At 52.1% G+C, this 16,433-nt stretch overlaps 1 protein-coding gene across 2 annotated transcripts in view; it reads left to right on the top strand.

Annotated features, from left to right (window-relative positions):
- Positions 1 to 13,254, top strand: part of LOC114589675 (putative cation-transporting ATPase 13A5) — a 35,767-nt gene extending 22,513 nt beyond the window's left edge. Inside the window, exons 1-2 of one of the 2 annotated variants that reach the window (XM_028716128.2) lie at positions 10,076 to 10,511; positions 12,758 to 13,254. In XM_028716128.2, the coding sequence (XP_028571961.2) occupies positions 10,473 to 10,511; positions 12,758 to 12,958 (240 nt within the window). In that variant the 5' untranslated portion in view covers positions 10,076 to 10,472 and the 3' untranslated portion in view covers positions 12,959 to 13,254. Of the gene's footprint in view, positions 1 to 10,075; positions 10,512 to 12,757 lie in introns of those variants that run through there. The other variant, XR_013392781.1, reaches the window with a different exon arrangement.
- Positions 13,255 to 16,433: the final 3,179 nt, after the last annotated feature.

Raw genomic sequence — 16,433 nt, forward strand, 5'->3', positions numbered from 1 at the left:
AGAAGCAAAGCTACAGGGAACCAGGCAGAGGGCCTTCTCGGTGGTGGCGCCCGCCCTGTGGAACGCCCTTCCAGCAGATGTCAAAGCGATAAACAACTACCTGACATTCAGAAGACATCTTAAGGCAGCCCTGTTCAGGGAAGTTTTTAACGTGTGATATTTTACTGTATTTTTGGTTTTTATGGAAGCCGCCCAGAGTGGCTGGGGAGGCCCAGCCAGATGGGCGGGGTATAAATAATAAATTATTATTATTTTTATTTGTCAGAGCTGCCCGAGGTCCCAGCTCACAAAGGACCAACGCCAGTTCGTTGTTATATACAAAAGTCTTTATTGAAGTTCAGTTTCGCTTTCACAGCCGCAGCGCGCAGCTCTACGTCTCAAACTCTAGACCGCTGAAGCTCCGTCTGAATCTCCTCCCCCCAGACACCAGTTTAAGACTCTAGCCTTGCTCCACCTCTTCCTTTGCTCTTTCCTCCTCTGGTTCCGCCTGTCCGCTGGGGTCTTGCCCTTCCTAGACTCTTCTGACGCTGAGTCCCCTGAGTCTTCCCCCTGCCTCCGGCGGGCTTTGGGACCTGGTTCCCAATCCGGGTTTTCTGCTGTCCCGCGCGCCTGTACATTCGAACTTGGTGCGCGCGCCCAGCCGGCAACCTTCCTCCTGACCGTTACACTGCTCCTGTCACTGCTTCCCCCTTCGGGGAGGCTAGCTGGACCTGACCTCCCCTCCGTTCCCCCACTCTCCGATAGAGGTGTGGTCAGCCCTGACTCATCTTCTCTCCCTGCTGGAGGAGACGCTGGCCCTGACACATGGGACTCTTCCCCCTCACTACGCTCTGGTGGGGAAGCTGGTCCTGATCTCCCACTGCTGCTTTGGGAGTCCCCGCTGGCCCCTTGTTTCTGGTGCGTCCCCCCTGGGACCCCCCTTGCCCTGACCATTGGCGCCTCCTTCTGGGAATCTTCTGATTCGCTGGAGAAGCTCATGGAATCTCTCGGGTCACTGTCATACTCCCCTACGCTGCCCTCAGATTCTTCCCCTTCGCTCTCCATTTCCTCTCTCCCTTGTGCCTCTGCTCCTGAGCCCCTGACATTATTATTTAACTGTGAAAATAAATCACGCATTCTTTGAAGGTGTGTTGAAACACATTCACCCTCACTTAGTCTGGCTCGGTACAGAGCTCTCATTAGAGTAATTTTGCTGCCAGCAGTGTCTGTAATGTGTATCGTTCTCAGTGCTTGCCAAATCTCACTTGCTGTTTCAAGGTCTCGCACATGAGATAACTCAGATTTCTCTAAACTCAAAATTAAATTGGCATAGGCTTTGTCCTCCAGCCTTTGGTCTGCTTCATCTACTTCTTCATCCTCCTCTTTTACAGGAGGGTTAACAATAACAGTCCATCATTGTTCTTTCTTTAAAAACGCCTGCATCTGTAAACTCCATGACATATAATTGGACTCTCCCAGTTTCTCTACTGGAAAATATGAAGCTCCCCCTTGAGCTCCAGCTCCAAGTCCAGCCATGGCTCCACCCAGCTTTCAGCTTTCCACTCAGTCCTTACTCACACATGGCTTGAAGAAATGTTCGGCTCCTGGTCTCAAACAGACACTCCCTGCCGACGCCTTCACATAGCCAGCCGTTTGAGAAACGCTGAGTCGCTTCCAGTCTCTGGGTTCTTTTCATGCTCTGTCTCTGCCCACTCAGGACTGGGGACTGGCCCCATAACCTGTTGGAGGGGGAGATTTCCAGATAGTGGCAGAGGACAGAGTGACTCCAGGACACATAGGTGTAAAAACCCAAACTAAAACGAAGACTTTATTACAAAATAATAAACACAAACTCTGGTGGGTGTTATTCCTGCAGGGAGGCTACAAAACTCAGCTTTTTTCCTATATAGCAATGGCCAGCTGCAGCCAATTAATCCCAGAAACTTCTTAAAGGTATACACACATGTTTCTGTGCCGAATGTACCCTAACATTGTATAATAGTGAGAGGCTCACACGAGCCTGCAACCAGCTATCTGCTATGCGTGTAAGAAGGGGAATGTAAACTCTGCTAAGTAAAGGATCTTGCTAGCACAAGTTAGGAAGGATATTAATTGTCAGAGCTGGCTCCTGGTCCCAGCTCACAGAGGACCAACGCTACCCGGTAGTAATAAACAAAAGTCTTTATTGAAGTACAGTTTCCATTTCCAAACCGGAGCGCCCCAGCTTTACGTCTTAGAGGCTAGACCGGCGAAGCTCCATCTGAGTCTCCACCCCCTGTACACCAACTTAATACTTTAACCTTACTCCACCTCTTCCGTCTCTCCTTTCTCCTCTGGGTCCTTCTGCCCCCCGGGGTCTCCTCCTTTCTGGACTCTTCTGACGCTGACCCCCCTGACTCCTCCCCCTCTTTTCGGCGGGCTTTGGGACCTGGCTCCCTATCCGGGCTGCCAACTGCGCCGCCTTCCTGTACATTTGAACTTGGCGCTCGCGCCCAGCCTTCAACCTTCCTCTTGACCGTTTCCTCGCTCCCCGATGGAGGCGTGGCCAATCCTGACTCATGTCCTCCCGCTGGCGGTGAGCCGCCTGCTCCCGATCCCTGGGACTCCTCCCCCCTACTGCACTCTGGTGGGGAAGCTGGTCCTGATTCCCAACTGCTGCTCTCTGAGTCCCCTCTGGCCCCTTCTTCCTGGGGTGTCCCCCTCGGCACCCCCTTGCTCTGACCATGGGAGCCTCTTTCTGTGAATCTTCCGATTCACTGGAAAGACTCAGAGACCTCGGACCGCTGTCATCGCTAACATTTCCTTCGGATTCCTCCCCCTCGCTCTCTATTTCCTCCCTTTCCTGTGCCTCTGCTCCTGAACCCCTAACATCCATCCCCCCTTGAAGCCCACCCTTCCCCCTCCCCTCCTTCAGGTGTGGGTACTGGGTGCTCCGTTGTTGTGGGGGTGAGTGCCGGATACAGTTCGTCCCCCGTGGCGTGCATCCAGCCGGATAAGTCCGGCTCGTCCTCCGTGCTCTCGCCGACGTCGATCTCCTCCGCTTCCATCTCTTGGCCTCCGTGCTCGAACCCCAGGTCCTCCCCCAACACGTCCATGTCCGTCTCTCCCCCGATCTCCTCTGGGGACGTTGCCTGCCAAGGACCCCCCAGCCACTTCTTGCGCCACTGCTCCTCTGGTCGATCGTCCCACCAATAAGAGCGGTCTGAGGCAGACCCCGAGGGTGATCCCTCCGGGGAACGTGTGCCTAGTGCCTGTTCCTCGTCCGAGGTGAACCCCTGGAATGTGCTGGCTGAAAGTGTGGGTGTGAAAAGCCAGTCGTCGAAATACTCGGCTGGCATGGGCCTGTGTGGGAAAAGGGCATGAAACTCGTCCTTGAGCAGCGGCTCGTCCAAAGCATAGTCCGGCACCCAACTGTTGGCGCTGGCCGGGGTACCTTCTCTGGCTAGCAGATATTCTACTCCTTCTTCCCCCCATCTCGAGTCTAAAATCTCTGTGACCTCGTTGATGGGTTCCCCCCTTGGCGACCCCCCCTTGTGGGCGTTTCCCTGAGCGGGTCTGGTGCCGTGCCTGGCTCCTGAAATCTGTGAGGTGCTTTGTAGGGCGTGAGCACTGATCTATGGAAAACTGGGTGCATTCTGGATCCCTCCGGAAGTGTCAACCGGAAAGCCACTGGATTAACCTGTGCCTCGACTTGGTAAGGCCCTAGCTGCTTATGTCCGAGCTTCTTCTTCGCTAACGATCTGGCCGGCACTGCCTGGGCTGCTAACCAAACCCAGTCTCCCACCCCTATGTTTTCCCCAACCCTTCTGTGTCTGTCAGCCTGCAGTTTGTATGCGTGCTTTGCTAGTTCTAACTGCCTCCGAAGCTGTTCGTGGACCTCCTGCAGCTCTGATGCTAAGGCTTCCGCTGCCTGTGGCTCCCCCTCCCCCACTCTCTTCCCGGGAAGGTTCTGGGATGCCTCCCGTTGTTGGTGAAGAACGGTGTCACCCCCGTGGACACGTGCTTCGTGTTGTTGTAGGCGAACTCGGCGAGCGGCAGGTAGTCCACCCATGTTGCAGGCTGCTGATTTGCGTAGCATCTCAGGTACTGCTGCATGACGCCGTTGACCCGCTCCGCTTGTCCGTTGGTTTGCGGGTGTCTCGCCGACGCTAGGTTGATCTTGACGTTCAGGATGCCCATCAGCTTCTGCCAGAAGTTTGAGATGAACTGTCGCCCCCGGTCGGACAGAATAGACCGTGGTAGACCATGAACCCTGAACACGTGGTCTATGAACAGTTTGGCGGTCTGTTCCGCCGTGGCCACCTTCGCACACGGAATGAAGTGGGCCATTTTGGTGAACATGTCCACCACCACTAGCACTGCTGTCTTGCCCCTCGAGCTGGGCAGATCCGTGACAAAGTCCAGGGCCACCCTCTCCCACGGTTCGATCGGTGTCTGCAGCGGTTCCAGCAGTCCCGCTGGCGGTTTGTGCACTGACTTGGCCCTTTGGCAGGTGTCGCACCTCGAGACGTAATCCGCGACTTCCCCCCACATCTTGGGCCACCAAAAATCTCTGGCTACTAACTCTACAGTCTTCTCTTTGCCAAAGTGCCCGGCGGTGGGTGCGTCGTGCAACTGCTGCAGTACCTTCGCGCGGAGGTGGTCTCCCGGTACGTAGAGGGCCCCTTTGCGGATGAGCAATCCGTCGCGTATCTGGAACTCGGCATCCTTCGCCGTGCCCCTGTGCACCTCCTTCATCTTGGCTTGTGCGAAGGGGTCTTCCTGCAGCGCGCGACCTACAGCATGCAGGTCCACGGTTGCCGAAGCGCACGCCCACGCTTTCGGTGCGAAATGTGCTTGGCCGCCGCTGGTGCCGCCTCCTCGAGGTATTGCGGCTTCCTGGACAGTGCATCCGCCATGACGTTGTTGTCGCCTGGGATGTACTCTATCCTGAAGTCGAAGTCTGCAAAGAACTCCGCCCAGCGTATGTGCCTCTGGTTCAGGAACCTCGCCGTGCGCCAGTACTCCAGGTTCTTATGGTCTGTGCGGACCTGCACTGTGTGTTTGGCTCCGATAAGGAAGTGCCGCCACGCCTTGAATGCTGCATGAATGGCTAGTAACTCCCTGTCCCAGATGGTGTAGTTCTGCTCTGACTTGCTGAGCTTCCTGGAGTAGAAGGCGCACGGTCACCAGTCCCCCTGCGGGTCTTGCTGCAACAGTACTGCTCCCACGGCCCTGTCTGAGGCGTCCGTTTCAACCCTCATCGGTCTGCTGGGATTCACGTGCAGTAGCTGCTCTTCTGACGAGAAGAGACGCTTGAGTTTCTGAAAGGACTGCTCCGCTTGCTCCGTCCAGATGAACTTCTTCTTCTTGGAGCTGAGCGTGTCGGTAATGGCCGCCGTCTGCATCGCGAACCCCTTGATGAACTTGCGGTAAAAGTTAGCAAAGCCAACAAACCTCTGGACCTCCTTCCGATTGCGCGGGCTCTTCCAGTCCAACACTGAGCGAACCTTGGCGCTGTCCATGGCGAGCCCCTTGTCCGACAATTTGTAGCCCAGGAAATCCACCTCCGTCATGTCGAACTGGCACTTCTCCAGCTTGGCGTACAGTCTGTGCTCCTGCAGCCTCTGCAGGACTTCCTTGACGTCTCTCTCGTGAGCCTCCTGCGATTCTGAGAATATCAGGATGTCGTCCAGGAAGCAGACGCACTTCTTGTAGAGGAGTCCCGCTAACAGGTGATGCATGAAGGCTTGAAAACAGTGGGAGCCTTTTTGTAATCCAAAGGGCATGACCCTGTATTCATAGGTGCCCAGGGGCGTGAACATGGCCGTCTTCCACTCATCGCCTTCCCATATGCGAATCAGGTTGTACGCCCCTCGCAGATCCAACTTGGTGAAAACGCGTCCTTTTCTCACCGTCGCGAGCAGGTCGTCGATCTTGGGTATGGGGAAGGCTGTGGGCTTTGTTTTCGAGTTCAAAATTCGATAGTCCACTACAAGCCTTTTTTGGGGCGTGTCCTTTTTCTTCACAAAGAATACTGGACTGCCCCCCACTGCCCTGGATTCCCGGATGAAGCCGCGCTTCAAGTTGTGATCTATGAACTCCCTGAGTTCCTGCAGTTCGTCTTCAGACATGGAATACAGTTTCCCTGTCGGCAGCGTCGCCCCCGGCAGGAGGTCAATCTTGCAGTCATAAGGTCTGTGGGGAGGTAGCTTGTCCGCCTCCTTCTCGCAGAAAACCTCCAAAAACGCTGCGTACTTGATGGGCACTGCTTGCAGCGTGCCTAATTGTAGCTGCGGGTCATCCTCTTCCCCTTCCGTGCTAGGCAGAATGCAATGTTCCGCACAGTAGGATGAACCGAAAGTCAGTTGGCGCTGGTACCACGCCAATGTAGGGCTTTGCCTGTGCAGCCAACTCATGCCTAATACTACAGGCGTGTCCGACAGTTGGGTGACATTGAAGCTGATGACTTCTCGGTGATTCCCAATTTGCATCACCATCGGAGGCGTTTGCTTCACCACCTGCCCCCCTAGCAATTCCCTGCCATCCACCGTGACAACCTTCAGGGGCAGCGTGGCTGGCAGTAGCGCTATGCTGTGTTGTTGAATGAAATCCAGTCCTATAAAGTCTGCATTACTGCCAGAGTCAATGGTAATGGGTACTTCCATAGTGAGTCCATTGGGTAGCTGGAGCGATGCGGTGAGCTGCACCACTGGTTTGGGCGGGAGGGGGTCTGTGGGCTGCAAAATCTCTGGGGACTGCTTCACTGACTCGTCTGGCTGGGCCCCAGTGCCTCTTCCTCCAGCCAGACTCCGTCGTTTCCCTGCTGTGGTTCTCTCTGCTGGGTTGCTTCTGTTACTGCTGCGGAGGCTGCAGTGTGCCTGTGGAGCCTCTGGGGACACTCTTTCGCCATGTGCTGCGGATTGTCACAGATGTAACACTTCCTGTTCCCTCTAGGAGGCTTCGCTTTGACTGCTCCCGGTGCTAGGGCTCTGGTAGCTGACTGAGCCCTGGCGCCTCCAATCTCCATTGGTTCCTCTCCCCCTCCCTGCGGAGGCGTGGATTGTGCACGCGCTGCATCCTTGGGAAAGAGGGGAGGTGCTCTCGCTGGCGTGCGTCCCCAACGCCCTTCTTCTCTGCTCCATGGACGTTCTTCCAGGCGCACCCCAATTGACAGCGCCCTCTGTACCACCTCCTGAGTGGTCTGTGGTCTCTCCCCCCTTGCCATTTCGTCTTTCACATTTGCATTCAAGCCTTCCCAAAAAAGGTCTCTGACTGGAACGGAATCTTTCTCCCATCCCAGCGCATGGACTAAGGCAAAAAAGCGGGAATGATACTGCCTTACACTGGCTCTCCCCTGTTTCAGCCCATGTATGTCTTTTCTGGCGATATCAACGTCTATATTTGATAAAAAACACGAATCCATCGCTTTAATGAATGCATCCGCACTTCGGAGCGCCGGATCCTTATCTCTCCACAGATTGCGCAGCCACGCTTTAGCTTCTCCATGCAAATGGGATAGGATAAACCCCACCTTCTCTTGCTCATCTCTAAAGTCTTTATCCAGCAGTTGCAGCGCAAACAGCACGTCTGCTCGGAAGTTAGGGTACTGCTGTAAATTCCCATCGAAATGAGATACAAGGCTGCCTCCTCTCTTCCCCAGCCCAATCCCCTCTGATTTGGGTCCCTGTTGTCCCTGCTTAGTAAGCACTTCCAACCTGGCTTGGAGATCCTTGCAGGCTGCAGCCGCTTCATCTTCCCTCTTCCTGGATGCGAGTATCTCCGCGTTGAGTTGTGTCACTGCATTTTGCAGGGCTGCTATTTGCTGTTCGGTAGTCATCTTGCCTGACTTTTGTGAGCTCGCGAAGCACCAATCTTCTTCCCTCGCTGCGTCCACTCACGCTGCGAGGTTTTCGGTGCAAAACTAGAGATGGAGCTTACTGTCAGAGCTGGCTCCTGGTCCCAGCTCACAGAGGACCAATGCTACCCGGTAGTAATATACAAAAGTCTTTATTGAAGTACAGTTTCCATTTCCAAACCGGAGCGCCCCAGCTCTACGTCTTAAGAGGCTAGACCGGCGAAGCTCCATCTGAGTCTCTGTAGCACCCTGCTTGTGGTTAACGCTTAGCTGGAATGAAATATTCAACGCAGCAATAGAGAAATTAAAATAATAATTTATTTGTCAGACAAATAAATGAGAGGCTCAGTGGTATATGGTTACCAAGCTCTGGCCTGGCCTCCTGCCATTATGGCCAGCACTTATATTCCCTCAGCCCAGCTCCCTTGCTCCTCCTTTGGCTGCCTCTGTCCAATCAGCCTGGTTGAAATTCCTATTGGCTGCCTGCTATATCCAATCACAAAAGATACACCCATATCCTCCTGTCCTTATATGGAACACAAAGAGCTATATATTGTTACATCTATAAATGACAAATAAGTAGTAATATATCTTACATGTGTCTCAACAAGGAATCTTAATTACCAGCTCACCTCTTGCCCTCCTTGCCCTATTGCCTTCTAAAACAAATGGTTAATCTTAAATTTTTATCTTAAACATATGTCAAGGATCTTGAGTTCACATCAACATTGAAAGATCTCCTTCATTTGAAGGTTTCCAAACAAATGCCTGACAACCATATATCAGGAGCGCTTGATGGCGTCCCCTGTCCGGCAGGGGGGCTAGGCTGGTGGCTGACTTAATTTCAGGATAAATACAACTCTTACAACTATATGAAATAAGAATCTAGCATTTCTTAAATCCTTTGCATAATTACATTTAAGCCAATATATTTAATACATAACATAGGTAGCCTTTTAAAAGGAATAAGGCCTTTGTAAAGTAAAAAAGGAACTCAGTAAAAAACAGCTTCAAAAGGAGCCTCTTCAGTTTACACCCCCCCTTCAGCCAGCGGCTTTTCCCATTAGCTCTTCCCAACATTTATTGCCCTTTAACTCTCTCAGTTTAAGAAAGAAACAGCTTTAGAAAAGACTTCCCAAAAATGCTCTCTTTCTGCCAGCTAGATGCTTCTCCATTGCTCTTGGCCTTTTTAACCTTAGGAAGAAGATCTGGCTCATTTTACTGGGAGGCACATTGGTATTATTTTACTATTTACCAACTCTTAATTATGTAGGGTCTGTAACCTTGCTCTTAGCCTGTAATTCCCTTTTTACGACTTTGAGAATTGTTTTCTGCTATAAATCAAGGGGCCCCTTGTCTAGGAGGAAAACATTGCCAAGGTTCTCTAAGCAGCTGGTCTTCTGCCTGGCATGAAACATTTGTGAATTTAAGCCCATTTTAGACTTTATGAACCTGATCAAAATATAAGTCAATATAAACCTTGATTAAAAATACAGTCTATATTCAGATGCCTCATCTCCACCCCCTGTACACCAACTTAATACTTTAACCTTACTCCACCTCTTCCGTCTCTCCTTTCTCCTCTGGGTCCTTCTGCCCCCCGGGGTCTCCTCCTTTCTGGACTCTTCTGACGCTGACCCCCCTGACTCCTCCCCCTCTTTTCGGCGGGCTTTGGGACCTGGCTCCCTATCCGGGCTGCCAACTGCGCCGCCCTCCTGTACATTTGAACTTGGCGCGCGCGCCCAGCCTTCAACCTTCCTCTTGACCGTTTCCTCGCTCCCCGATGGAGGCGTGGCCAATCCTGACTCATGTCCTCCCACTGGCGGCGAGCCGCCTGATCCCGATACCTGGGACTCCTCCCCCCTACTGTGCTCTGGTGGGGAAGCTGGTCCTGATTTCCAACTGCTGCTCTCTGAGTCCCCTCTGGCCCCTTCTTCCTGGGGTGTCCCCCTCGGCACCCCCCTTGCTCTGACCATGGGAGCCTCTTTCTGTGAATCTTCCGATTCGCTGGAAAGACTCAGAGACCTCGGACCGCTGTCATCGCTAACATTTCCTTCGGATTCCTCCCCCTCGCTCTCTATTTCCTCCCTTTCCTGTGCCTCTGCTCCTGAACCCCTGACATTAATTAACAATATATCCTCTCTTGCTACCCTGAACATTCCCACAAGCTCCCCTTCCCCTGTTCTCCCAGAATAAGGAGGGAAGCAGAACAGAGACCAGAGGTTCTCAGGCGCAGTTTGAGGCGGCTTGGGAAACATCCAGGAGAGGAGGAGCCTTAGGTGGAAGGCAGGGACCTTCAGCCTGGCAACTGCTCCATGGGGCCAAGACCTGCTGGGAAGGGTTGCTGAGACCACTAGGCTGAGTTGCCTGCCATTTCCTTGAATGAAGATTTAACTTGGCCAGCATCTGCCTCTGCCTCTTCATTGTGACCTGCATCTGACCAGGACAATGAGGCAGAGGAAGTAACTCCGGGTGGGGTGTGTGTCTTCCTTCCAGGGGGTGCCCTACTGCAGACCACCCTGTGTCCCTGGGCAATGGGACAGCCAGGAACGCCCCGGCCCCGGAGCACTCCGTCCTGAGCTATGAGGACACCACCCTCTGGCCACTGGTCACCGTCAACTGCACCCCAACCATCTGGAGGGTTTATGTGCTGCTGATGCTGCTGGTGGCCTTCTCCGTCTCGTTCTTCATGGAGGTGAGCAGGCGAGCATGATTTCAGGAAGCTGCCTTGCGCCAAGTCTGGCTGCTGGCCCATCTAGCCCAACGCTGTCTACACGGACGGGCAGCAGCTGTCCACAGTTTCAGGCAGGGGTCTCTCGGTCCCAGCGGGGATTGAACCTGAGAGCTTCTGCTTGCAAGGCCAACGCTCAGCCTCTGAGCTACAGCTTTTCATTTCCCCAGGAACTGGCTCAGAGTTTTCCCTTCCAGCAGAGCGCTCCCTCCTCCCAGTGCTTGTGGGAACCTGCTGGTGGTGGTTCAGGGGATGTGGAGGAGATTTGGGGGGTTAAAGAGGGTCGGGAAAGCGATCCCTCGGGCTCAGCATCCTCCTCCTGCTCACCAACAGATGATGATGATGATTAATTAAATTGATATACTGCCCTTCATCTGAAAATCATAGGGCGGTTTACAACATAACCAATACAAAATGAAGACACAAAATCCTAATCCTAATAATAACCCCAATAAGCCCCCTACCCCAAACACATTTTAAAGGGCATAGCATGTTGTTCATCCCAATGCCTGGTTGAAGAGGATCCTTTTCGCCTGGTGCCTAAACACGTGTAATGGAGGTGCCAGGTGAACTTCCCTGGGGAGAGCATTCCACAAGCGGGGAGCCACCACAGAAAAGGCCCTGTTCTCATGGGGCCACCCCTCTTGCGGAGCAGGCACACGACAACGGGCCTCAGAAGATGATCTTAGGATCCAGGTTGCTTCACGTGGGGAATATGGTGGTCCTGAGCCATTTCAGGCTTTAGAGGTCAAAAGCGGCGCTTTGAATGATGCCCGGAAACTAAGTGGCAGCCGGTGCAGTCGGGCCAGGATCGGTGCAATAGCCTTAAACCATCTTGGCCCAGTGATTAAACTAGCCACTGAATTCCCAAAGTGGCAACTTTCCCCCCATAAAACGCTGCAGCCTCGATGCCTCCAGATGCTTTTGGGATCAGAGGCAGCTCTGCTTTGGAAGGCCAGGAGGCTTGAAAGATGCTCTTGCGCTCGGACCCTGCCTGTGGGTTTCTCTCAGGGGCATTTGGTCAGCCACGGTGAGAACAGGATGCTAGACTGGATGGGCCCCTTTCTCTTTTATATATATACATTTTTATTAGTTTTTTAACATGTCATTTTAATTAAACATACCGTATTTTTCGCCCTATAGGACACACTTTTCCCCCTCCAAAAATGAAGGGGAAATGTGTGTGTGTCCTATGGGGCGAATGCAGGCTTTCGCTGAAGCCTGGAGAGCGAGAGGGGTCGGTGCGCACTCTCCAGGCTTCGCGCACCTCTCCGCAAACAGCGGGAGCCCAGCGCTGGGCTCCTGCTGCTTGTGGAGAGTTGCCTGCATGCTGAAGCCTGCCCGCACTGAGCTCAGCACGTCCAGGCTTCGCGGACCTCTCAGCAAGCAGCGGGAGCCAGCGCTGGGCTCCCACGGCTTGCAGAGAGCTGCCTGTTTGGGGGCTGGGGTCGGGGGAAGCTCGGGCTTCCCCCGCCCCAGCCCCGCGCCTGGGGGGATAATAATTTCCCCCCCTTTATTTCCCCCCCAAAAAACTAGGTGCGCCTTATCGGACAGTGCGTCCTATAGGGCGAAAAATACGGTACTTTTACATCTTCTTCAATTTTTTTGACTTCCATCAGTCCTGCCTGAAAATTTTCCAATCTAATCTCTTAGTATGAATTTCTTATTTTCCCTATTACATTTCAAACTCATAACCAATATCTCTATCTTTTTCTACTTTGTAAGACTTTGTATATTTCTCCTTACAAAACTTCTTGTAGTCCTACTAGCGTAATTTGTTGATTACAGTTGCTCTTCAAATAATTCATATACTTCTTCCAATCTTCTGTAAATCTCTGGTCCGGCAAGTTTCAAATCCTTCCTGTCATGTTGTCCAGTTCTGCGTAGTCCATTAATTTCGTCTGCCATTCTTCTTTGGTCGGAATTTCTTCTTACTTCCATTTCCGGGCTAACAATACTCTTGCCGCTATTGTTGCATATAAGAACAGTTTGACATCTTGTCTATTAATACCTTGGCATATAATACCAAGTAAAAATGCTTCTGGTTTTTTTAAGAATGGATGGGCCCCTTTCTCATGCTCCCATGTTCTTCACTGGAAGCTGCCCAGTGTGGCTGGGGAAACTCCGCCAGATGGGCGGGGTATAAATAAATTATTATTATTTATCATTATCATTATCATTATCATTATCATTATCATTATCATTTGTAGGATGGCATCCTGCAGAACCACCGCCTCTGGCTTCTGATCAAGGCCCTCTTCCGCTTCCGCTCCTCCAGCCAGTACCGGAAGCTGCAGTGGCAGCTGGAGGAGGACGCAAAGTGGCCGCCCACCAGTCAGAAGGACTTTGCAGAAGAGCCCAAGAGTGGCGCTTACGTCAACCCCGTCTATGATGAGGCGGGAGAGAACTAGCTGGGGAGGCCGGAGGCTGGCCCAGGAGGACTTGCCAAAAGGGACTTTTTGTGTGCAGAGAGACTGATGGAAACCCACGGGAGATCGTGCTCCTAGGAAGCCCCTCTGACGGTGCGCACAGAGCCTGCCTTTGCTCATCCAGCTCAAGGAGGTTTGCCAGGGGGGCATTTTGCTGTTGGTTCTGCCTGAGTGGAGAAATCTAGGGCTTGATCCCTGTGCCCACGCAAGAGATTTCAGGCTCTTCCACAGGGATCCAGGCTGCTCCAGCGGAAGGGACACCCGAGGGAACACCATCCACTGTGTGGAAAATAAAGACAACTCTGTATTTTTGTTTTCCCAAAGAGAATAAAGTGGGTTTCCCCCCCCCCCTTTTATGATCGTTGCCAGCCATTTATTTTGAGTTCTGCTACTTGCAAAAATGTGCCGCAGAGTTGGTGCATCTGTGTGTATATGGAGGGCAGGACAAGATTTGGGGGGTTTGGGGAGGAGAGGGAAGACTTCACGGGCATTAAGATGAACGTCATTGAGTTGTCGGGTTGGAAGGGACCCCAAGGGTCATCTAGTCCAACCCCCTGGACGGCAGGAATCTCAGTGACAGAATCCCTGAGAGATGGCCGTCCAACCTCTGCTTAAAAGCTTCCAAGGAAGGAGAGTCCTTCATCTCCCAAGGTCATCCGTTCCGCTGTCAAACAGCAATCACTGTCAGAAGCCTGATCCTGATGTTGGGTCGGAATCGCCCTTTTTGTAACTTGAAGCCCTGGGTTCAGGTCCTGCCTTCTGGGGCAGCAGAAAACCTTCCAAGGGGCAGTCCTTGAAGTGTTTGAAGACACTGGCTCTCGTCCTGCCTCTCAGTCTCCTTTTCTCCAGGCTTATCCCGACCCGACTCCTAATAAGGCTTCGGTCTTAAATTCAGTAATTCTCTCTCAAACAGTCAGAAAGTTGGTGTTTAGCGTGCTCATCCTCTGTGTAGAAATTCAAGGGTCTCAAATATAGAATAGGTAAAGGCAAAGGGACCCCTGACCGTTAGGTCCAGTCGTAGCTGACTCTGGGGTTACGGCGCTCATCTCACTTTACTGGCCAAGGGAAGCAGCGTACAGCTTCTGGGTCATGTGGCCAGCATGACTAAGCCGCTTCTGGTGAACCAGAGCAGCACACGGAAACGGCGTTTACCTTCCCGTCGGAGCGGTACCTATTTATCTACTTGCACTTTGACGTGCTTTTGAACTGCTAGGTTGGCAGGAGCAGGGACCGAGCAACGGGAGCTCACCCCGTCACAGGGATTCAAACCGCCGACCTTCCGATCAGCAAGCCCTAGACTCTGTGGTTTAATCCACAGCGCCACCCGCATTGATAATTGCACAAGGCAAACACACATACATAAGTATAGAAACCACATGTCTAGAGCAGTGCAGCAGAGAAATCCAAAAGCCATCTTGGCTCTCCGAAAGACCCCACGGAGGCAGAAAGCCATCCAGGGAAGTTCCTGAAGGGATTCCTCTCCTCGGCCTTAATGGTTGTGGTTTGCCCATTGCAAATGTTTTGTGTAAACTGTGGCTGGAACTAGGTGAAACTTGCTTAATCCTCAGGAATATCACCCCTTGGCCTGCCTGAGCCACAGGAACCTGGTGTGTGATGTGATTTCTGACTCTCCAGGCCAAAATGCCAAAGCCAACTATTATAAGAAACAAAATAAAAAAATTCCTTCCAGTAGCACCTTAGAAACCAGCTAAGTTTGTTATTGGTATGAGCTTTCGTGTGCATGCACACTGATATGCACATGGTATCTGAAGAGACCAACACGGCTACCTACCTGTTATAAGAAAAAAAACTTCTCCTTTATCCCTTATGGGGTACCTAAGAGCCTGTATAGAATTCCTTATGTAGGTTCTCTATCAGTAAGAGAAAAGAGGCCAAATAGAGAATATGGATTTGTTAAACACAATTGAAAGTTGATACCAGTGACTGGGGTGATAAGGCAATGGGTTAAGATCGGAAATATGAAATTGGGGAAAAACAAGAGAGGAAAAAGTAGGAACAAGTAAAAAAAACATTTCTCCCGATCAGCCAGAACATGGGAAGTCCCCTCAAAAATTTTAATTTGGAATGTATAATTGTCTTTATTATTTGTATTATGATGTGGCAAGATTTGATAGGTGATTAATTGGAATGTTATGAATGAAAAATGATTATTATTATTATTTTATTTATTTTTTTAAAGTAATATTTATTCAAATTTTCATCAATACATAAAGAATCCCCAACCCTAGCCCAAAAAATAAAAAATAAAAATTAAAAGGAAAAGAAAAAATACAAATCTCCAATTACAATTTTTCATTTGCTTAATTCTTGAACGTCCTCACACCTCCCCTTTTGTATTCTAGTTTAATTCGTTATTTCAGCAAATTCTTCCCTGTCAGGGGCTCAGGAGCAGAGGCACAGGAAAGGGAGGAAATAGAGAGCGAGGGGGAGGAATCCGAAGGAAATGTTAGCGATGACAGCGGCCCGAGGTCTCTGAGTCTTTCCAGCGAATCGGAAGATTCACAGAAAGGGGCGCCCATGGTCAGAGCAAGGGGGGTGCCTAGGGGGACACCCCAGGAAGAAGGGGCCAGAGAGCAGCAGTTGGAAATCAGGACCAGCTTCCAGCAAGGGGGGTGCCTAGGGGGACACCCCAGGAAGAAGGGACTCAGAGAGCAGCAGTTGGAAATCAGGACCAGCTTCCCCACCAGAGCGCAGTAGGGGGGAGGAGTCCCAGGGATCGGGAGCAGGCGGCTCACCGCCAGCGGGAGGACATGAGTCAGGATTGGCCACGCCTCCATCGGGGAGCGAGGAAACGGTCAAGAGGAAGGTTGAAGGCTGGGCGCGCGCGCCAAGTTCAAATGCACAGGAGGGCGGCACAGTGAGTAGCCCGGACAGGGAGCCAGGTCCTAAAGCCCGCCGAAAGGAGGGAGAAGAGTCAGGGGGGTCAGTGTCAGCGTCAGAAGAGTCCAGAAAGGATGAGACCACGGGGGGCAGAAGGACCCAGAGGAGAAAGGAGAGACGGACGAGGTGGAGTAAGGTTAGAGTCTTAAGTTGGTGTACATGGGGTGGAGACTCAGACGGAGCTTCGCCGGTCTAGCTTCTAAGACGTAGAGCTGCGCGCTGCGGCTTGAAAATGGAAACTGTACTTCAATAAAGACTTTTGTACATTACTGCCGGCTAGCGTTGGTCCTCTGTGAGCTGGGACCTGGAGGCGGCTCTGACAGTAAGCTCCGTCTCCTTTTTGCACCAAAAACCTCGCAGCGTGAGTGGGCGCAGCGAGGGGCGAAGATTGGTGCTTCGCGAGCTCACGAAAGTCAGACAAGATGACTACCGAACAGCAAATAGCAGCCCTGCAAAATGCAGTGACACAACTCAACGCCGAGATACTCGCATCCAGGAAGAGGGAAGACGAAGCGGCTGCAGCCTGCAAGGATCTCCAAGCCAGGTTGGAAGTGCT

This window comes from Podarcis muralis, chromosome 5 (assembly GCF_964188315.1).
Source record: "Podarcis muralis chromosome 5, rPodMur119.hap1.1, whole genome shotgun sequence".
Classification (NCBI taxonomy): domain Eukaryota; kingdom Metazoa; phylum Chordata; class Lepidosauria; order Squamata; family Lacertidae; genus Podarcis; species Podarcis muralis.